Raw genomic sequence first — 25,071 nt, 5'->3', positions numbered from 1 at the left:
ATAATTCAATTATTGCTTGAAATTTGTATTGCAGATAGTACATTTATGCTCTAAGCCTATAATGAAATGTTTGATAAGGTAAAACCGAGGAATTACTCAACACTATAACGCCAAGAGTAAATAATTATAGCACTCCATCCACAAGTATAAATAGAAATGTATGACCACAAATGTAAATATTTGGATTCATTTCCAGCAGTGTTTAGAATAAAATAGCTGTTTTATGATGATATCTATGAACAAAAGCTAAATAATATGAAAGGCTTTAAATATATTATTGTTAATTGTTTTTCGAGCAATAAAAGAAAGACCAAACTAGACAATTAGATAAGTGTTACAATTACAATGTTACAATCACAATGGCTGATCAGGGAAGACACTTTCCACTTGTTTCAAATTTGCAGTAAAAGGAGGTGTCTTCTTATAAAACAAGAGCACCACATAACGAGTGCCACGCTCGGCTGCGGGTGAAGTTTTGAATAAATGAAAGCTTGTCAGAATTGTTTTTTTTACCTTTGACCTTGTGACCCAAAAATGGGTGTGGCATGTAGAACTAATCAAGGTGCAGCTACTAATATGAAGTTTCAAAGTTGCTAGGTTGAAGCACTTTGATGTTAGAAGAGCCAATTCAAAACCTTGACAAAATGTCAAGGTTTTAGCACGACGCTGGACAGGCGGACGACGACGGACACGACAAGCTGGCTATGACAATAACTCGGGTTTTTTCAGAAAACAGCTGAGCTAAAAACCAGTGCAGATGGATCGTGTTATCCCTGATTTGCCTGTATCGACTCATCTAGGACAACACTTTACGCAAATGCATTAAGCCCTGTTTTTCCAGATCAAGGCTCCAATGACCATACAATACTTAGATGTACTTACTTGTTATAAGAAATCATTTTGATTTAGTAACACCCGAAGATTATTAAACAATGAGTGAAAATCACCTTAATCCAAGAGGTTACATATTGCCATTAAAATAAATTGAGCTCAAATATTTTATCAGTATGCAAATACATGTATTTATTTTACACAAGGCTCAGTGAGCATAAAGGTGAAACAATGTTTGCAACTTACGACAAGTAACCTTCCAAATAAAGACAAGATACAAAATTAATCAATTTGCCAACAGAAGATGATTCATTACTTGTGCATCGAGATAAGTCAGAAGAGATTATGATCAACTGTAGAAACACTTTTTTTTTTTTTTAATCTTAGTTTTCAAGTGGTTTACTGAGATTGATTTTGGTATTGACAGATCTCCGGCACATCCTACAGTTGAAGATAATTAATAGTTTTAGGTTGGTTGAAAGTTTTTCACAATCAATACTGCACTGAAGATAAAACTGTCAATAGATGTCTGCACAGATATCGACACATATTTATTCTGTTCAATGGTGAATCCCCATAATGTAACTATATGTTTAAAAGATTTAATAAAATGTTAAACAACAATAAACATTCCACCATATTTATTTATTATTAACAACACCCTATTAGCTATAATCATTACTGTCATTATCACCATATTCTTCAGCATCACAATCACTACCACGTGACAACCATCATAAGCTTAATCAACATTAAAAACATGATGAATGTGATAATCACATTCATCATGTCACGCAACCTAAGTATCACGAAAAGACAACATTCTTCCTTCATATCAATTTACCTTGATTCATACTGTAGCATTATTCCAAGTTTTAATTAATGATTGTTTATTTCAAACTATTCCCAATGTTGTGATCGAATCCTTCTTTGGGTGAAAGCAACTGTACACATGAGGCATTCAGTGTCCAAACATACTCACAAAAGGTTATCTGATAGTATTTCAAGAATGACCTGATTTTCCTAACAGGACATTTAAGTGACAATCTTTAAAATAATTCAATCATTAGAAATGTGATACATGTTCAAATAGCACACATTTAGACATGCGATCCATGTATAAATAGGACACTGTTACTTCTCTTTGGTCCCAAATTCAATCAGCTAATTGGGACAGCTTTTGTTATAGCACCAATTATTCTTATAATTGAACTTCCATGCACTTTCAAAAGCATACTTTTGCTATAATGAATTAAATAACTATCCAATCAATTGAACACCTGTTTTACTCTTTACATTACTAAAATATTGGTAAGGAATAAGAACACCTTGCCAAAACATTACCAAAGTGTTTATTTGGCACCAATAGCATAAGGACTGCATTTAGGAATTGGCACATATGAAAACATAATCATAATTCTGTATTATTATATTAATCCACAAACTTATAGCGTATCAACTACTTCTTTCATTATAGAAATGTTTGTTGCTACTTTTGTTCATATTAATCATTTCATAAGAAACACAATACTGCCAGACAAAGGACATCAAAATGAAACTATTAAACCAAGTTTTAAAAAATGTATGTCCAAATATAAGGTCAACTTCACATTGGTTGGTATAGATGGGTTATAATTAGTATAATGGGTCATAATTAGCATGTCAATGAATAACCCTTTGCTTCAACACTTAGTTATCTTGTATATTAACGCTTATGCCATTATAGCTCAAAAATAATTAACCTGGCACCCTTGAACTTAGGCTGACATATGCACCCAAAAAACGCTTTTTCGAAACCTAAAGGCAGATTTCGAAACCTAAACGTGGACCCTAAGTTCAAGGTCAAAGGGGTCAAAATTTCTGTGAGTATGGAAAGGCCTTGTCCATATACACATGCATGCCAAATATGAAGGTTACATCTGAAGGGACATAGAAGTTATGAGCATTTTTCGAAACCTTAACACAGATTTCGAAACCTAAACTAAGACCCTAAGTTCAAGATCAAGGTCAAAGAGGGTCAAAAATTGTGTGCCAATAGGAAAGGCCTTGTCCATATTTACATGCATACCAAATATGAAGGTTACATCTGAAGCGACATAGAAATTATGAGCATTTTTTGAAACCTAAACGCAAAGTGTGACAGACAGACAGACGGACGGACGGACGGACAGACAGTGCGATCACTATATGCCCTCCTTTGGGGCATAAACAATTTTAAGGTTTGTATTGCTTCATATGTTTGGTTTGTTTCATGCTTGCTTTTTCACAAGTTTAATGATGCCATAACAGTATTCTTTGTAAGGTTACTATATGCTTCAATTGATTTAAATCACTACTGATACCGCATTTAATATATTCATCGTAAAGGTAATTTTATATATTAGGGCTCAAAGGTGAGTGGGTTATTTTTATATACTTTTCTTCACAACTTTCTTGACCAATCCTACAGATAGCTGGGTAACTCGTGGTGACATAGTTTCATCCAATCGTTTTTATTTTTGTACAGAAATGTATATATTTATAGTAACCATATTTTAATACACTATGTCAAATTTTTTGAGTAATGTTCTTTTCTGGGCTTTATCTTGGATGTTGTATTGACTCAATGTATCACCTCCGAAATGAGAGACAGCCCATGTTTAAACTGAACACACATTTTATAAAACATATTCTAACAATTTTCTTAACTCATTAAACTGATAAGATTGGGAATAAAAAAAATATGAAAAAGAATATCAATCAACTAATTGAACAATTTCGTCAATTCCAAAACCTCATTTTTAGGATGTTTGCGTTTCACCAAACATCCTTATTATGTCCCTTGGAAAATCAGAAACACGTATGATGAGAGCTTGGTACTTTGCGAGCAAGTAAATACCTGGATGTAAATGATATTTCTGTTTGGCTGGACATTTAGTGATGCTTTTGTTTTAATTTGGAGAAAAATAGTTCCCTACGGATCTGTCAATTGTTTGTTTATTGAACAGATGAAGTTAATATTTATCATACCTGTTTTATACACTTATTAAAATTCAAAGTGTATCTATTCGAATAGTGGGTTCATATTTGTAAATTATTGAAGAGGCCAATTTGCAGTTGCAGACATTAAACTACACTGTAGCGTGGGGCGCCATATTGTTAATCACAGTGTTAATACGTTTCAGCAAGAACAAGCTGTGGGTATCAATAAATTGCAGACAAAAAAACGCAGACAATATAATTAACATTGGAAACCAGTGTCGGTTAATATCGTTTTTAAAACTGTTTTGCAGTGTTGAATTTAATTGTTGATGTTAACAATTTATAATATTACAAAATATTAATTATACATGTAAAACATAACTTTGACCTACCTCTTGTTTAAAATAAAGACCTTAATTAAACCTTTATCCGTTGTTGAGGACTTGAATGATCCAACTGAACTTTCGCTACTCATTTTTGATTTTGTATGGAAGCACAATGTCACTTTATTTATATTCCCTTGCTACAGAAATTTTGTTCATTTATCGTCATCATATCTTTTAATATGTTGTATATTACTCAGTTGATTTCTTCTTTTCATTTTTTTTACATTGGTTGTTAAAACAAATTCTTTATAGCTTATATAAGTCTTCAAATGGTTGCATATTTAACCAAAAATATATTTATATGAGTTCTTTCACACAAAACACACGACTTTTTATACCAAAAAGAAAGACAAAAACCAGTACGGGATCCTAATCCAATGCATACATGTTCATACAGAAGGAAATGACTCAGTAAAATGTGCTGCAAAACTAGAAAACATCAACCAAAATATACGAAGAAGTTGTCATCATGTACATGACATTTTCCTGCTAAGATTATACAGGATTACATTCGATAGATTATTGTTTGTAGGCTATGGGCTAATAGCATACTATAAGCAAACATGTGAAGGCTACTTAAAAAACAGGGAAAACAAATATTAAGCCATAAAGCGGAGGCCCCGCTAAGAGCTTTTACGAAATGGATTGATAAATCCCAGGTCAATCAATAAATTTTAATTTAGAGATAAATCTTATCATCCAAACTAATTTTTCTCTATCATTCAAACTGGTTCCTTTCTGTTTATGTAATTATGTTTCACAATGTAGTGTAATTATATTATATTTATAATGGATATATAAATTGGAAATATAATTATGCACACCTTTTTATACACTCAGTATACTTTAATAGTCAGGAAGAAGCCATTGTATGAAACATCTCTTCTGACTTCATAAATAAATAAATCTATGAATTTTAATCCTATGTCACATAAAATCTTAGGACTCACAGAGAAAGTACTGTGGTACCTGTCCAAGTTTAATCTCATTTTTTTGTTAGATGTTTTGCAGTATAAACAGTATTCCACAGTAGTTATGTCAACGCCAACTCACACTTTTCAATAACAACACGCACTATCTCACACTTTTAACTCACACTCACACCATCTCATACTTTTCACTCACACTCACACCATCTCATACTTTTAACTCACACTCACACCATCTCATACTTTTCACTCACACTCACACCATCTCACACTTTTAACTCACACTCACACCATCCCATACTTTTCACCCACACACCATCTCATACTTTTCACTCACACTTACACCATCTCATACTTTTCACTCACATACCATCTCATACTTTTCACTCACACTCACACCAGCTCATACTTTTAACTCACACTCACACCATCTCATACTTTTCACTCACACACCATCTCATACTTTTCACTCACACTAACACCATCTCATACTTTTAACCCACACTCACACCATCTCATACTTTTAACTCACACTCACACCATCTCATACTTTTCACCCACACTCACACCATCTCATACTTTTCAGCCACACTAACACCTTCTCATACTTTTAACTCACACTCACACCATCGAATACTTTTCACCCACACTTACACCATCTCATACTTTAAACCCACACTTAAACCATCTCATACTTTTAACCCACACTCACACCATCTCATACTTTTAACTCACACTCACACCATCTCATACTTTTAACCCACAGTCACACCATCTCATACTTTTAACCCACACTAACACCATCTCATACTTTTCACTCACACTCACACCATCTAATACTTTTTACTCACACTAACACCATCTCATACTTTTAACCCACACTAACACCATCTCATACTTTTAACCCACAGTCACACCATCTCATACTTTTAACCCACACTAACACCATCTCATACTTTTCACTCACACTTACACCATCTCATACTTTTCACTCACAGTCACACCATCTCATACTTTTAACCCACACTCACACCATCTCATACTTTTAACCCACACTAATACCATCTCATACTTTTCACCCACACTTACACCATCTCATACTTTTCACTCACAGTCACACCATCTCATACTTTTCACCCACACTCACACCAGCTCATACTTTTCACCCACACTAACACCATATCATACTTTTCACCAACACTCACGCCATCTCATACTTTTCACCCATACTTACACCATCTCATACTTTTCACCCACACTTTCACCATCTCATACTTTTAACCCACTATCACACCATCTCATACTTTTCACTCACACTAACACCATCTCATACTTTTCACTAACACTCACACCAGCTCATACTTTTCACTCACACTCACACCATCTAATACTTTTCCCTCACACCAGCTTATACTTTTCACTCACACTCACAACATCTCACACTTACACCATCTCATACTTTTCACTCACACTCACACCATCTCATACTTTTCACTCACACTCACACCATCTCATACTTTTCAGCCACACTAACACCTTCTCATACTTTTAACTCACACTCACACCATCGAATACTTTTCACCCACACTTACACCATCTCATACTTTAAACCCACACTTACACCATCTCATACTTTTAACCCACACTCACACCATCTCATACTTTTAACTCACACTCACACCATCTCATACTTTTAAACCACAGTCACACCATCTCATACTTTTAACCCACACTAACACCATCTCATACTTTTCACTCACACTCACACCATCTAATACTTTTTACTCACACTAACACCATCTCATACTTTTAACCCACACTAACACCATCTCATACTTTTAACCCACAGTCACACCATCTCATACTTTTAACCCACACTAACACCATCTCATACTTTTCACTCACACTTACACCATCTCATACTTTTCACTCACAGTCACACCATCTCATACTTTTAACCCACACTCACACCATCTCATACTTTTAACCCACACTAATACCATCTCATACTTTTCACCCACACTTACACCATCTCATACTTTTCACTCACAGTCACACCATCTCATACTTTTCACCCACACTCACACCAGCTCATACTTTTCACCCACACTAACACCATATCATACTTTTCACCAACACTCACGCCATCTCATACTTTTCACCCATACTTACACCATCTCATACTTTTCACCCACACTTACACCATCTCATACTTTTAACCCACTATCACACCATCTCATACTTTTCACTCACACTAACACCATCTCATACTTTTCACTAACACTCACACCAGCTCATACTTTTCACTCACACTCACACCATCTAATACTTTTCCCTCACACTCACACCAGCTTATACTTTTCACTCACACTCACAACATCTCACACTTACACCATCTCATACTTTTCACTCACACTCACACCATCTCATACTTTTCACTCACACTCACACCATCTCATACTTTTCACTCACACTCACACCAGCTCATACTTTTCACACTCACTCACACTAGCTCATACTTTTCACTCACACTCACACCATCTCATACTTTTCATTCACACTCACACCAACTCATACTTTCCACTCACACTCACACCATCACACACTTTTCACTCACACTCACACCATCTCATACTTTTCACTTACAGTCACACCATCTCATACTTTTCACTAACACTCACACCATCTCACACTTTTCACTCACACTCACACCATATCATACTTTTCACTCACATTCACACCATCTCATACTTTTCACTCACATTATCACACACTTTTCACTCACACTCACACCATCTCTTACTTTCCACTCACACTCACACCATCTCATACTTTTCACTCACAACTCATACCATCTCACGCTTTTCACTCACAACTCAAAACATCTCACACTTTTCACTCACACTTTTCATGGTCAAGCTAGGCTGATCAGGGCAATTTACTACTGCTAAGTGTACATTCTTCCTAAAACAGGCTTACTTAAAACAGGGATTGATGAAAATTATAGTAATGGAATAATTAAATTCAAAAACACATTTGAGTAAAGCTGACAGTTTAAGTTTTTTTGTCTGAGATTTAAATATCAGCCGCTCATTGACAGTCAATTGGTAGGACACATTTTGGGCTAAAATAATATATCATAACGAGTTATTTTAAATAGCATAATATTTCACCAGTAAAGACATATTTTAACTTATTCAAACAAAATACAAAATTGAATCAAATTTTAACAAAGTCTTGCCAGTAGCAGTCCTGTTCCCCAAGGAATAACCTCAAAATGCAGTGGTGTTACGATGGATGTCATAAATCAATTCGAGCAAACAAAACCACAACATTATGATTTATTCGGCAAACAAGCTCTTCCAACCAGCAACTCCAGAGGTTCATCTAAAACTATTAACTGTTTTAGCAAACAATCAAACTGAGATAAGAATTTCAGATCTCTAATCTATTGCCAGCACATGTTGACATTTGTGAAGTGTTTTTTTCTGATTCTGCAATATATAGTGAACATTTAGAAGGGATTATATTCTTCCTTTTTGAAAAAAATCTGTGTATGTGCATTAAACACAGCAGAATGGGCACCACATTATACTGCCTTTAATATGCATGAAATGCATTTTTAATGCATTTGAAAATGCAAACAAAATCACATATAACAAAGAAGCGTATTTTTTTCTGCATTTTTGCTGTTTTGCATTTATACAAATTAAAACTGTTAGCATTGTTTTTTTTGTCTTGAAAAATAAAATAGACCATAAAATTAGTTTGCTGAGGTGCATTTTAAGTGCATTTATTACATTTTTAAAATTAACAAGCAGGGCTTTTTTTTACTAAGAAAGTGACGCTGATAATCGGCGTCTTCCCCTACCAGAATTATTTCCCCTCAAAATACAATTTCCCCTCCAAGAATATCATTTTTCACCAAAACATATCTTTTTTTAGCATTTATTTAAGCTTTAAATCGAATATTGTTAATTTTGATTGCTTAATTATCCATCGTAATACTAGCTCATTTGAGGTGGTCGCGAAAACACGTTAAAATAGAAATAAGCGTCTACGGAGTTTGATTAGAATGTGTAGTGTGCGGTTCCTGTTAATTTTTGCAAAGTCATGCAGAACATTTCGCACTTTATTGCTGTAAATGTATATACTTGATTGTACTTCCTTGCTGTATTATATATTATGCTCTCCATGAATGGAGGAAAATAAAAGTCTATCTATCTCTTTGTTTCAATGAAATTGGTCGCAATTTGAACAATAAACGAAAACCGGTCTGCACCAGAACATGAGCCATCGCTTGACCTAACTGTAATTGAAGCGCACATGGTAGCTGGCCAATCAACATTGAGTTCGCTCACACATAGTCTAATATTGGATCATTCATAAAATAACTTATGTTTGCACTTTGACAAGTACCATAATCATTATTTCTATATTGAAAACTGTATGTTATATTATGATATGTGATATGCCCTTGTTGTCATTAAAAGAAAAATAAACCAGTTGATAGTATATACATAATATAGACATTGATTAAAACTGTTTTTATTTATTTCCCAAATATGTCTCTTTCGCACTCTATTTTCCGCTTCACCCAGCTTCCAGCGTCTTCTCCCTTTTCTAATAAAAACCCCTGTAGTTTTTGACCACAGATGACCCAAATACAATCCCAACCCAGATTTCATCAAGATTACCATTCTGGCCATATTTCATTAAGTTTGGATGAAAACTGTGACCTCTACTGTCTACACAAGTTTTTTTTAAACTTTGAACTAGAGACCTAGTTTTTGAACCCAAATGACCTTAATTCGATCCCAACCCAGCTTTTTAAAAGACAAACATTCTGACCATATTTCATTAAGATCTGATGAAAACTGTGACCTCTATTGTCTACACAAGGTTTTTCTATTATTTGACCCAGTTACCTAGTTTTTGACCCCAGATGACCAAAATGCAATACCAACCCAGAGTTCATCAAGATAAACATTCTGACCAAATTTCATAAAGATTGAATGAAAATTGTGGCCTCTATTGTCTACACAATGTTTGTTTATTATTTAACCTAGTGACCTAGTTTTTGAACCCAGATGACCCAAATACAATCCTAACCCAGATTTCATCAAGATAAACATTCTGACCATATTTCATGAAGATTGGATGAAAACTGTGACCTCTATTGTCTACACAAGGTTTTTCTATTATTTGACCTAGTGACCTAGTTTTTGACCCCAGATGACCCAAATACAATCCCAAGCCAGATTTCATCAAGATAAACATTCTGACCAAATTTCATTAAGATTGGATGAAAACTGTGACCTCTATTGTCTACACAAGGTTTTTCTATTATTTGACCTAGTGACCTAGTTTTTGACCCCAGATGACCCAAATACAATCCCAACCCAGATTTCATCAAGATTAATATTCTGACCAAATTTCATAAAGATTGGATGAAAACTGTGACCTCTAGTGTCTACACAAACAAATTGTCGACAGACGCACGCACAACGGACGCAGGACATCACACAGTAACGTAAGCTCACCATGTCACTTTGTGACAGGAGAGCTAAAAAAAAGTAGCCCTCAACGGGGCTCGAACCATTGACCCATGGAGCCATGGAGCAAAAGTCTACCGCTCTATCCACTAGACCATCCGCTCTTATGCCAATTCTCAGGTATTTTTTACCTCATATATGCAATCCTCGTAGTATCAAAAAATACAAATAAAACAAAAGAATTCTCCAAATTATTCAATTGTTTCGCGTTGCAACGCTTTATAATTTTCAGGTTTTTAAATCGTCAAAAGATGCACATAATGGATATTTTAGAGCATGGTAACTGTTCAGTATTACTGTTTCTTCACAAATATCATAACTTCAAGGAAAATTTGCGAATCTGAAACAATTTTTTTCAATTTTGTCAATTTATCAAAGCGTGAAAAGGCCCCTTTAAATAGGGGCACAATAAAAAGATTCAAAAGGGAAAGAACACATAATGACCTTTGACTTTCAATTGTTACCGTAAGGGCTTGACAAATAACTAAAGTACAACTGTCTAAGACAACCAAAATATTTGTCTGGACAAGACAAAAATAAGTCTGACTAGACAAGTGACACACATTTAAGGTCTTCTTTTTTTGTAATCAATTAGCAATATAATAATTAAACACTAGCATCCCCTAGCGGGTGCAAACCGCTCATCTATTTTTATTTTTAAAGGTGAAGGGACTTATCTCAATACTTCAATCAGAAGGGGGGAGAGGTGGGGGTGGAGAGGGGTGTGGTCATTTATTACATTATCGTTCAAAAATGAAAAAAAACGAAAACTGGGGTTTTTTTAGAAAAAGGGGAAGACGCTGGACGCTGGGCGAAAGGGGAAAATAGAGTGCGAAAGAGACATTTTTAAGGAAAAAATATAAACAGTTTTAATCAATGTCTATATTATATATATGCAATCAACTGGTTTATTTTTCTTTTAATGACAACAAGGGCATATCACATATCATAATATAACATACAGTTTTCAATATAGAAATAATGATTATGGTACTTGTCAAAGTGCAAACATAAGTTGTTTTATACATGTTCATTTAACAGTGGTGTCGATTGTCCCAAATTTTAAATCCTGAAAATTAGGCTGGGCGTCATATCGTTTGACTGCAGACAATGAAAACCAGTTACCTAGCAAATACGTAACTAATATACAATTTTATTGACATTGCTTTACAATAGCAGAGTTTGTGGGTAAAAATCAACTTAATTATCACCTTTTAATTTCAAACGATAATCGGCAAAAACTGAGAAAGGTGTTACATCATCGACATAGAACTAATTATTTAATTATCATCCTTTAATTCAGATCGATAGTTGGTAGAAAGGTGTATAAGTGATCAGCTTAGAAATTATTTATTTATTGTTACACTTCTTTTTAATTTGTTTATCTTTAAAAACGACGATTGCAATCGGCCGCTATATTGTTGGCAGACAACAATATAAACTGTGTATTCCATGTAAACAGTGTCTGCGCATGAATGACCCAATATTAGACTATGTGTGAGCGAACTCAATGTTGATTGGCCAGCTACCATGTGCGCTTCAATTACAGTAAGGTCAAGTGATGGCTCATGTTCTGGTGCAGACAGGTTTTTGTTTATTGTTCAAATTGCGAACAATTTCATTGAAACAAAGAGATAGATAGATAGACTTTTATTTTCCTCCATTCATGGAGAGCATAATATATAATACAGCAAGGAAGCACAATTAAGTATATACATTTACAGCGATAAAGTGCAAAATGTTCCGCATGACTTTGCCAATATTAACAGGAACCGCACACTACACATTCTAATCAAACTCCGTAGACGCTTATTTTTATTTTAACGTGTTTTTGCGACCACCCCAAATGAGCTAGTATTTCTATGGATAATTAAGCAATCAAAATTAACAATATTCGATTTAAAGCTTAAATAAATGCTAAAACAAGAGCTGTCACCATAGGATGACTTAGGCCCCCTATAAACGCTTGATAGAAGTTTTTTTCGAAACCTAAATACAGATTTCGAAACCTAAACGCGGACCCTAAGTTCAAGGTCAAGGTCACAGGGGTCAAAATTTGTGAGCTTATGGAAAGGCCTTGTCCGTATACACATCCATACCAAATATGAAGGTTATATCTCAAGGGACATAGAAGTTATGAGCATTTTTCAAAACCTAAACGCAGATTTTGAAATCGAAATGCTGACCCTAACTTCAAGATCAAGGTCAAAGGGGTAAAAATTTATGTGCGAATGGAAAGGCCTTGTCCATATACACATGCATACCAAATATGAAGGTTATATCTCAAGGGACATAGAAGTTATGAGCATTTTTTGAAACCTAAACGCAGATTTCAAAACCTAAACGCGGACCCTAAGTTCAAGGTCAAGGTCACAGGGGTAAAAATTTTTGTGCGTATGGAAAGGCCATGTCCATATACACAAGCATACCAAATATGAAGGTTATATCTCAAGGGACATAGAAGAAATGAGCATTTTTTGAAACCTAAACGAAGATTTCGAAACCTAAACGCGGACCCTCAGTTCAAGGTCAAGGTCAAAGGGGTAAATTTTTTTGTGCATATGGAAAGGCCTTGTCCATATACACATGCATACCAAATATGAAGGTTATATCTCAAGGGACATAGAAGTTATGAGCATTTTTCGAAACCTAAACGCAAAGTGTGACGGAAAGACAGACAGACGGACAGTCCGATCACTATATGCCACCTTTTCTTCGAAAAGGGGGCAGAAAAAGATATGTTTTGGTGAAAAATGATATTCTTGGCGGGGAAATTGTATTTTGAGGGGAAATAATTCTGGTAGGGAAAGACGCAGACTATCGGTGTCACTTTCTTAGTAAAAAGAACCCCTGGGAAAAAAAAATTTGGGGGGGGGGATTCTTGGGTGGGATGGTTGGACAGTCTTTCAAAAATAATAAATTATAATAAATAATTGTGGTTTTTTTAACCATGTTTCAAAAAAAAAAAATTCGGGGGGGGGGGGGGTGAGAGGGGGGTATAGTGTTGTGGTTGTCATTTATTAGATGATCTTTCAAATATAAAAAAAAATGAAAAAAAAATTGGGGGAGGGGATTCTGGGGTGGGGCATGGGAAATGGTTTGGGTGGAGTCTATTGTGGTATGTCAGTTAAGTGTTGATTTGTCAGAGTATGAATCAAATCTGATCATAAATAAAGTAGTTATGGCAATTTTAGCAAAATTTAATACTTTACCTTGAGAGTCAAGGTCATTCAAAGGTCAAGATCCACTTAGATATGTATTTAACCCTTCACCACTTAAATACGTATTTAACCCCTTAGATATGTATTTTTACGCATTTGTAGTCCCTATGAAGAGTAAATTTAATTAAAGACTTTTCTTACTAGATTACATTTTTGAAGGCTTCATTTCCAACCCTTAGAATCTGATACTGATGAGCAGCAAACAGCATTCAATCTGAACAGACTGCGAGTTACTCGCAGGCTGTCCTGATTTTATGCTGTTTGCACAAAGCCATTTTCACTTTGCTTCTGAGAGAGAAAGGATTAAATAGCGAGATAAATCATACACTGTAATTCACAAAATTGTTGTGGTTAGTTCTCTTAGATTTAATTTAACAATGCTACTTTTAACTTCTGTTCAATTGTCAGTGGTTTTTTTAAGTTGACACTTTTTCAGAAGTTCTAGTCAGTTTTGTTTGTAATTACAAATGAATATGTTTGATACTCAGCTTTTAAACTTTTTTTTCCATCTTTAGCTAAAATAAAATTATAATGAGCTAGAATAGAGCAAAATTATAGTATACAATATCAGTAATTCCTTCAAAAATAAATAAAACAAGAGCTGTCTCCATAGGACATATGCCCCCGATAAACGCTTTGATAGAAGTTATGAGCATTTTTCGAAACCTAAACACATTTTTCGAAACCTAAGCACGGACCCCAAGTTCAAGGTCAAGGTCAAAAAGGTCAAAATTTGTGTGCGTATGTAAGGCCTTGTCCATATACACATGCATACCAATAAGAATGTTACATCTGAGGCGACATAGAAGTTATGAGCATTTTTCCAAACCTAAACGCAAAGTGTGAGGGACAGATGGCAGGGCTCGCGCTAGGGGGCAACGTGAGCGACTAAGTCGCTTTCTTACGCCAAACGTCGCCTAAAATTTAAGAAATTGTAGATAAAAAGCGACTTCCAGTCTCCCTCTTATCGGAATTTGTTTACATCCGGTTTTCTCGATGTCATGGTCTGACTCAATTTTCCAATACACACTGTCGCAGCCCGAAGCGTGTCGCAATTGAGCGACAGGTAATCCCCGCCCCGATTCTCCCAACCTCCGAACTTATCTAATCGGCGATCGATATTGGTCAAGTCAGCATTCAAGTCACATGGTAGCTGCCCAATCAACATTGAGTTCGCTCACACATAATATTGGGTCATTCATGGAAATACACAGTTGATATTGTCATCTGCCAACACTACATGTATACCCCGAGTTAGTGTCCCCCCTAACAGTCCCAGAATGGTAGACTCCCAGACATCCCCCAATGAGCTCCCCTACCGACAACACCAGCAGACGTAACTCGTTTGCTGGGGACTCATTTATCAAAATCAAGGATCCGCCAGCAACAGGTCCTTCATATAGGAAAATATATCTCAGCGAGCTGGCGGATCTGGTTGCTGAGATACTAAAGGACCAGAAAAGGCCCACTGGGAGTCGTGTTATATCCTACATCACTAACAAAATTGATTCTCGATTCAAAAATTGCAGAGAATCAATAACAAAGGTCATCCCCCCTGATAAATCCCTAATCATCCCCCCTGATAAATCCCTAACTAATAAAATCCATTCTGGAACTGGGGATCCTCCAATAGTAGTAGCAGATCCAGGATGCCCCCCCCCCCCCCCGGCCAGCGGTACCCTCCCCGTTAACAAGAAACATGTTCGGCTTGCCAGGACCCCCGCGAAACTCAAAGGGGCCTGTGCAGGCCATAAACTAGGAGTTAAATCTCCTCATCATAAATTAAATCAGCTTAAACGCAAGTTAATTTCACACCACTATGGACAGTAACCTGCAAATCATTTCATTCAATGTTGGTGGTCTTACCACCAACAAATTTATAGAGTTAAAATATTTTATTGACAGTAACCCTAGTACCCATATCTTATGCCGACAAGAAACCAAATTCTCAAATAGTACTGTTAAACAAATACCTGGGTATAACTGTGAATATAAGAATTTTGTTAATTTAAACCATAATATTGCCGGTGGCCTTGCCATATATATTTAAAACACAATTAATTATGAACACCTGGGAGTGAACAACCAATTTAAATCTGATGGTAGCACTGCTATTGAGGCATTAGCAATTAAATTGGTTATTGACAAGAACCGGCCTCTTATCCTGGTCAATTTATATTCAAGAGGATGTGATCTTGAAAATCTGAACGGCCTTCTTAAGTAATTAAGGACCATTAAAGGACCCTTTGATGTAATAATCACAGGCGACTTTAATGCACATCATCCTGCTTGGGGTTCCATCAATTCAGATGCAGAAGGTCGGGCGGTAATAGAATGGTTGGACGAGCAAGATCTTATACTGCTCAATGACGGTTCTCCAACCAGACTTAACCCCACTGGTTTAAACTCCCACATTGACCTTACTGCTGTTAATGCCAGGATAGCAAGTGCATCTGCATGGGTAACCGTTAATGATACCATGGGATCTGATCACCTCCCACAACAGGTTACCCTGCTCAATTATATTGCACAGGGAACTGAGGACCAATGCTCAGGAGAGCAAAAGTTTTTATTGGAAAAAGCTAATTGGGCTCAGTTTAGGGACCTCTGCTCAGATCTCTCCCTTGCAGATGTTCACTCACAGGATCCAAATCTGTTTTGCAATAACTTAACTCGCAGGATACTGTCCATGGCGGAATGTAGCATACCGGTCTCCTCCGGCAAGGTTAAGGCCAGAAATAGGGTCCCGTGGTGGAATGAGGCGTGCTCCAATGCGGTACAGGCCCGTAAAATGCTTTAAAAATTCTTAAAAAGAACCCCGCTGAGCATAATCTTCTTAACTATAGGTCCCTCGAAAATCAGGCAAAGCGGGTTATTTTGGACGCAAAAACTCAAAATTGGAAAGAATTCTGTGATTCAGCTATCATTAATAAGAAAAATACTAGGGATTTTTGGAAAAAAAATCACAGAATTAAAGAAAATTCATTCACCCCTGTACCGCTACTTAAATACAAAGGTGAAATTGCCACTACCCCAAGGGAAAAGGCTCAATTTTTGGTACGACACTTCCAATCTGTCTCCAGTGACTCAAACCTTCCCGTTGAAACTTTGAATTATCAAAAGCGGTTTGAGACTGAGCACAAAAATATTTTAAATGAGCCTGGGGACAACAGCACGCCTCTCAATTTACCATTCACTATTACAGAATTATTAAGTGCCATTAACAGCAGGAGCAACACCGCCACGGGCCTGACAAAATAGCATATTTAATGTTAAAAATATGCCAGCCATAACTCTGAAAATCTGGCTTAACCTATTCAATCAGGTGTATAGGACAGGAAGGATACCACCCGAGTGGAAGCAGGCCACAGTGATTCCAATTCCTAAACCCGGTAAAGACAAAAATGATCCAAACTCATATCGTCCAATAAGTTTAACATCACATGCAGGTAAATTATTAGAAATAATGGTCAAAAATAGATTAGAACACTTATTGGAATCAAATAATATACTAAACCCCTTCCAGTCTGGCTTTAGGAAGGGGCGATCTACTCTTGATCAGCTAGCTAGATTACAACATGATATTCTCTCTGCAAAAAATCAAGGGCAATCAGTATTAGCAATTTTTTTGGACCTTCAGGCCGCCTTTGATTTAACATGGACCTTTGGCATATTAAAAAAGCTAGCTGACTATGGAATCACTGGATACTGTTTCCACTACCTCAGAGCTTTCCTAGAGGGCCGTAAAATCCAGGTCAGGGTCGATGGGGAGTTATCAGAGGTAGCCATAACTGATTGCGGAACCCCTCAGGGGTCCGTAATATCCCCAACACTGTTCTCCCTCATCGTAAACGGTCTACCTGATGCCGTAAAAGACTCAGGAATGGTTATCTCCCAGTTTGCCGATGACTCAGGCACTTGGTTAAAGGGTACTAACATGTTACGCCTGCAAAAGAGGGCTCAAGCAGGCTTAGACTCCATATGGAAATGGGCAATTGAGTGGGGATTCAAAATTTCTCCAACCCAAACAGTAGGAGTACTATTTGGCGACCAATTTCAGCACTCTTTGGACTTAAATTTAGGCGGCACCAAAATTATCTTTGAAAAAGTGGTGAAATTTCTAGGTATGTACCTAGATAAACAGTTATTATAATAACTTTTACTCACCACTTCAAATATTTGGCAGAAAGGTGCGAAAGGGACCTAAATTTAATGAGAATGTTAAGTGGCACAGGTTTCGGATCAGATAAAAATAGCCTCTTAACTCTCTACAAGTCCCTTATACGTCCAAAGTAAACGGTCTACCTGATGCCGTAAAAGACTCAGGAATGGTTATCTCCCAGTTTGCCGATGACTCAGGCACTTGGTTAAAGGGGTCTTACATGTTACGCCTGCAAAAGAGGGCTCAAACAGGCTTAGACTCCATATGGAAATGGGCGATTGAATAGGGATTCAAAATTTCTCCAACCAAAACAGTAGGAGTACTATTTGGCGACCAATTTCAGCACTCTTTGGACTTAAATTTAGGCGGCACCAAAATTATCTTTAAAAAAGTGGTAAAATTTCTAGGTATGTACCTAGATAAACAGTTAACTTTTACTCACCACTTCAAATATTTGGCAGAAAGGTGCGAAAGGGACCTAAATTTAATAAGAATGTTCAGAGGCACAGGTTTCGGATCAGATAAAAATAGCCTCTTAACTCTCTACAAGTCCCTTATACGTCCAAAGCTAGATTATGGAGCCCAAATCTATGCATGTGCAAAGCCAAGCGCCCTAAAAATGGTTGATGCCATTCAACACAAGGCCCTAAGGATAGCTCTGAGAGCCCTAAACTGTACACCGGGTGCACTGCTCGAGGAGGAGGCCGGTGTGCTACCTCTTGACTTGCGTAGAAAACAACAGTCCCTCAATTTCTGGGCCAGGGCTAAGTCTCGGCATGGTTCAATCCCCGTTAACAAACTTGTTGGGACTGGCACCTTCATCAAGGGGAAAATACTTAAGCGTAAGCATGTCGCCCTACCTTTTGGTGCGAGTATTAGGACCCTGGTTGAAGATGCTGGTCTCGACAAGGTACATGTAGCAGACCTGAGGCCCTCCAAGACCCCCCCCTGGACGCTTGGACCCATTGATGTTGACCTATCACTCTCTAATAAAATAACGAAAACTGACTTGCCACAACTCATCAAGTCAGAAGCTCTCTCTCTTATAGATAATATGTATGCTGAGCATCTAAAAATCTACACCGACGGCTCCAAATGCCCTAACTCTGGTTTGGTAGCCAACTCTTTTGTAATTCCTTCAAAAAACATTAGTAAAACGCACAGGCTCAGCAACAATCTCTCTATTTTTACAGCAGAACTTTTGGCAATTAAATTCTCTCTGTGCTGGATATTGGTCAATAAACCTACTAAAACTGCTATTTTATCAGACTCAATGTCATCTCTTGAGTCCATAAAAAACAGAAATAGCAGATCTAGGCCTGATATTTTAGCTAGCATTTTGGAACTTCATCAACAGTGCCTAGATAAATCTTTAAAGGTCACATTAGTATGGTGTCCAGCACATGTCAACTTCAGTGGGAATGAGCAGGCTGACAGGGGGGCCAAAGAGGGCCTCTTGAGGGGGGCCGTAGATGCTTGGGAACCCCTGGCACCTACTGAGATCTACTCCCTGACAAAGAAATTTGTAATGGGTGAGTGGAATCTCCGGACCGACAATTTGTCTTCCCATCGACATACTTTTACCAGACCTGCAAAAACCCTCAGGCCGCCTGACAGATACTCAGCAAGCATTGTGCTTGACAGAGCCATCACGCGCCTGAGGATGGGAACCACCCTATTACCCGGTGGCGCAGGAAAGTATGTCCTCGGTATAGAACCCACATGTCCTAGGTGCCAGGAACCTCTCACTGCGCCCCACATGCTGCTGCACTGTCCTAACCATAAGGCGCAGAGGGACCACCTCGAAGCTGCATTGCACTCCCATGGACTAGTTTTTAACCTTTCCAACGTGCTAGACCCCAAGGGAGCAGCTAGGGGCCCGGTCTTCTCTGCCCTAGCCAAATACCTTCTGGATTGTTAGATAACTGACAAAATCTAGGTCATTGGGGGAGGGAGAGCAGCCAACACCCACCTAATTATTCAGTCTTGTGACTGTTTTTCTTTTTAAACTGTGTAATCTTTGCACAAAACTGATGTAATCTAATAATTGTGTTGGATTTGTGTCTCTTTTACACAACTTTTATTTTAGTTTTTAATGGGTTTATTGTTCTACCCCGCCCTTTCTAAATCAGGCCAATGGCATTGACCTGGTCTTCTTTATTTTAATACATTTTTTATGAGAGTATGACGTTAGTCCACTATTTACATTTTTCAGTTTTTTAATATAATCATATTTTATGGCATTTCTTACTACAAGAAAGGACGAGGCTGTCCAGTAACCTGAGATTGTTGGCTGCATTGCACCCCCTCTCTTCCCCTTTGACACCCCACCCTTTCCCCTTCAAACTCGAAGAGCCATGTCGGACTGGAGTGCACGGTGCAGGGCCTTATACCATGATAAACACTTATTTAGCCCTATCCAGGGTAATACCAATCCCTTGGTATTATTGTCGACTTTGTTGATACTGCTAATTTTGTACCTTGTAGTACATTAAATCTTGTTATAACTGGCAAACTGCTATTTTGTGTAGCAAATTTCTTTATTTTTGTGTAAAACTGCTATCTTATATAGCAAATTGCCTTAATTTTTTTCTCAATACTGCTATTCCTACACTATAGCAAACATTTTACTCTGTATTACACGAATTCATGTTAAAATTGCTATTTTATATAGCAAATTTCCTTAATTTTATATTAAATTGCTATTTTATATAGCAAATTGCCTCCGTTTTTCTGTTTAATTGCCATTTTACATACCATACAAGGTACTTTAGTACTATTTCCTCCATTGTTATCACCAATATATAAATAATATTGGTTGGATTAGAGCTTTTTGGGTTTGTTTTCATGCATCTAGGTAATATTTGGTCTTAAACATCATACCTTTTTATAATTCTCCTTTAATTGTATACAAACCATTTTCCATTTACCGTGCACTCCCTCTAGTCCAGGGGAAACAACCATTGTAGACTCCATCCCCACAATTACCTCCCTTAGTTCAACTGAGTGACATCACCCCTGCTAGCTCTTTTTCCCCCACTCACAACGGCCTACACTTCCAAAAATCTCTTCTTCTTTCAACCCTCCAGGGTGGCAACATGTATTTTAAATATATAAACGCATATAGTTCTGTACATATTGTAAATAATGTACTTTTTGTACAAATTTAGTTGTTTCTGTCTCATTTGTAACTGTAAAGCACATTGTCTTACCTTTATTTTTTATGTGGCCCTATAAAGGTGACCGTTTGGAGACACGTAAGTCATTACCCTTAACATATAAGTTTTTTTTACTAAACTCATTTTTAAATATTGTTTTAATGCCACTCTGGGGGGACTTCTCTTCTCCATAGCCCAATCCTCCTTAAGTTCCATACAGACAGGGTCTTACGTTGGAGCATTACGGCTATATTCCCTGTCTGCAAGTGTTTAACATTGAGCCACATACATAAATTTATACACATTACATTTTTAATAACTCAATACTGAATTGCAACATTAATATATATTTGAGAGTTATACTCCCTATGTGTTATTATATATTGTCTTTTTTCCTTTCTTTTTTCATATAATTGCATGTATACATGCAAATTCACTTTACATTTGAGAGCTGTTAAATCAGACTCTGGCATTCCTACTAATTAATGTTCATAGATAAACATATCTCTCCAACGATTAGATCTTGTTGTGTGGCATTTCGTTTAAACCTTAAATATACACATAATAATGGTACTTGACTATGTATGTAAATATATAGTGGCCATGTTCAACCACTTTGTGATCTGGAAAACCCTCAAGTATTATTATTTTGTTTCTCAAACATATTACACATCTGTGTATTCCTTTTTCTATAAGCATTATATTAAAATAATCCTATTTGGATTCTAACATTTAAAACACAGATCACAAAGTCTAAAGACTCCAACAAACCCATTGCAGTATATACTGAACAGTGGGTCTAGTAATGATGATGCCACATACAACAGTATGTGTGTTTTCACCATCTTTACTTATAAAAATTGGGCTATTCTTTCTCTCTCTCCTCCTTAAAAAACAAAACAAACAATAACATACAATAACAACATCAGTGGTGGCGAAATCAAATGTCCGAGTTGCCCGAGTCGTACATTTGCTTGTCTGGGCAACTGACTTTCTTCAATTAAGTTGTCCGTGGACAACAAGTTTTTTAAAAGTCGCGTCCAGGTATACAAAAATACATTGTATTAAAGCCGTAATTAAGTTTTACAAAACCAGATGTTGACATGCGATTACATTGTCAGTGCTTTTTGCGGAGCAATCAAGCTAAAATACGTGAACTTTCCTGCGCAGTGATCTCCCTTATTCTATATGAGACCGGGAGCATGCCGCATTTTCAACATTCGGCCCGACTGTTAGACAGTGTACAGACTGGTTTCTTTATTTTTACAATCAGACGGAAATAAAAAGTATAAATCTAAGATAATCAAAACACGGTCTACCTTGTTATTTAAGACGACTTTAATGGTAAAGATGGAACTTTATTTTTTAATCTTCAACAACGGAGCAGAAACCCGAAGCTTTGAGCAGCCCACCTCCCAAAAAACTAAGAAAGATTATGATAAAAAATATGATCTAAGTAAACGCACCAGAACTTTCCAAGAAACTTGGCTAACCGATTTTCAATGGTTACCAGTTTATATAATCAAATTGCTTCCAGTAGCGGAGCCTCAGTCTGATTAGGTCCACATATTGGACTAGTTTAATTTGTTAAAGGGGCCTTTTCACAGATTTTGGCATTTTTTAACTTATTTATTAAATGCTTTATATCGATAAATGTAAACATTGGATCGTAAAAGCTCCAGTAAAATATCAAGAATAAAATTAAAAAAAGGAAAAGAACATTGCCCGGACCAGGTTTCGAACCAGTGACCCCTGGAGTCCTGCCAGAGTCCTGAAGTAAAAACACTCTAGCCTACTGAGCTATTCCGCCGATTACACTAATTCATGTATTTTATACCTTATATAAGCAATCTTCGTAGTTTCACAAAATTTAACGACAAAAACAGAACTCTCCAAATTATTCAATCGTTTCGCGTTGCAACGCTTTATAATTTTTAGGTTTTAAAATCGTCAAAAGATGCATATAATGGCTATATTAGACCATGGTAAATGTTCAGTATTACTGTTTCCTCACAAATATCATAACTAAAACGAAAATTTGCGAATCTGAAACAACTTTTTTCAATTTTGTCAATTTACCAAAGCGTGAAAAGATCCCTTTAAGATTACAATGTACTTATGTTCAGCACATGTTTTAATAACACTAGCTTCGCATGATTTAAAGTTTGAGAAAGTCTTTATATTGTTTATAATAAACTGCTATAATGAATGTACAATTGAAATACAGTTATAAACAAAACATGCAAATCATACTCATTTTGATACATTCCACATTATTTAAACTTAATTGATAAATGCGTTTATAATTTATATAAACACCCGGGTGTACATTGTCCAGGGTAATCATGGAACTTAGGCTGGAAATCCATGGTATAACATGGAATTCCATGGTAATCCCTGGAATTTGAAACAGTTTCCAGGGTTTTCCAGGGTTTTGTTCTAGAAATGTCCATGAAACGTGGACTTTTTTTCCAAGCATTTTCCAGCCTTGGATGGAAAAGCATGGAAAAGGAATGGAAAACGCTGGATTTAGGCTGGATAACCCTGGAAAATATTTCCAGATAGCATGGAAAGTGTAACATAGAATTTTTTAAGCATGGAAAAGACTCTAACATTTTCAGCTAACCCTGGAAAAAACTTAGACTTTATAAGAGGAGAAAATAACTTATAAAAATGCAACACATTTTATTCAAAGTAAATCAGAGTTCAACAATTTACACAACATATGAATAAAACATAAAACAATGTGCATAGTTTGGGCAGAAATAGTAGTAGTTATAGTAGTAGTAGTAGTAGTAGTAGTAGAAGTAGTAATGCTGGTGCTGGCAGTAGAATATGTTGTAAGAGTAGAAGTAAAAGTGGTTGTTGTATAAGTTGTACAAGCAGTTAAACTACTGATAATTATACTATTGGTGCAAATTTAAGTGACAGTAGCAGTTACTATTGTGTTGTTGTTTTAGCATTTACAGGAATAGTAGCAGTAATGGTAGCAATAGTAGTATAAATAATAATAACAATACTAGTAGCAGCAGTAGTAGTAGTAGTTAAGGAAGTAGCATTAGCAGCAGCAGCAGTAGTAGTAGTAGAAGTAGCAGCAGCAGCAGTAGTAGCGGTAGCAGCATCAGCAGCATCAGAAGTAGTAGCAGTAGTAGTAGCAGTAGTAGTTGAAGTACTAGTAGTAGTAGTAGTAGTAGTAGTAGTAGTAGTAGTAGTAGTAGTAGTAGTAGTAGTAGTAGTAGTAGTAGTAGTAGAAGTAGAAGTAGCAGCAGTAGTAGTGGTAGAAGTAGTAGTAGTAGTAACAGCAGCAGCAGCAGCAGCAGTAGTAGTAGTAGTCGCTGCAGCAGGAGTTGTTATAGTAGCAGCAGCAGCAGTAGCAGTAGTAGTAGTAGCAGCAGCAGCAGCAGGAGTAGTAGCAGCAGCAGCAGTAGCAGTAGTAGTAGTAGTTGAAGCAGTAGTAGTAGTTGAAGTAGTAGTAGTAGTAGTAGTAGTAGTAGCAGTAGTAGCAGCAGTAGTAGTAGTAGTAGTAGTAGTAGTAGTAGTAGTAGATGTAGTAGTAGTAGTAGTAGTAGAAGTAGAAGTAGCAGTAGTAGTAGTAGTAGTAGTAGCAGTAGTAGTAGTAGTAGTAGTAGTAGTAGGTAGTTGTTGTTGTTGTTGTGGCTGTTGTAATAGTAGTAGTAGTTTTGCAGAAGTAGTAGTAGTAGTAGTAGTACTAGTAGTAGAAGTAATAGTAGTAACTTTCAAAGCAATGTCTACAAGTTTAAATTCCTTAACCCTGTTCAAGGTGTATACACACTCAATATTTAACTACAGTCCAGGTTTGCAATTAACAAACTATCTGAAAAGCCTGTGTGTGAGTCAGATGTGTCTG

The 25,071-nt window shown here is 36.6% G+C and overlaps 1 protein-coding gene across 6 annotated transcripts in view; it reads right to left on the bottom strand.

Moving 5' to 3' along the window:
* The window catches only part of LOC127848352 (myosin-3-like), a 69,497-nt gene that overhangs the window by 32,980 nt on the left and 11,446 nt on the right, over positions 1–25,071 (bottom strand). Inside the window, exon 1 of one of the 6 annotated variants that reach the window (XM_052380773.1) lies at positions 4,185–4,407. The exons of 2 other annotated variants lie outside the window; for them this stretch is intronic. In XM_052380773.1, the coding sequence (XP_052236733.1) occupies positions 4,185–4,267 (83 nt within the window). In that variant the 5' untranslated portion in view covers positions 4,268–4,407. Of the gene's footprint in view, positions 1–882; positions 1,054–1,077; positions 1,238–1,675; positions 1,803–4,184; positions 4,408–25,071 lie in introns of those variants that run through there. 3 more of the 6 variants (XM_052380775.1, XM_052380778.1, XM_052380776.1) reach the window with 3 other exon arrangements.

Source organism: Dreissena polymorpha, chromosome 10 (assembly GCF_020536995.1).
Source record: "Dreissena polymorpha isolate Duluth1 chromosome 10, UMN_Dpol_1.0, whole genome shotgun sequence".
In the NCBI taxonomy this organism is placed as follows: domain Eukaryota; kingdom Metazoa; phylum Mollusca; class Bivalvia; order Myida; family Dreissenidae; genus Dreissena; species Dreissena polymorpha.
The sequence above is the reverse complement of the archived record's forward strand: the minus strand, read 5'-3'. Positions and strand labels throughout refer to the sequence as shown.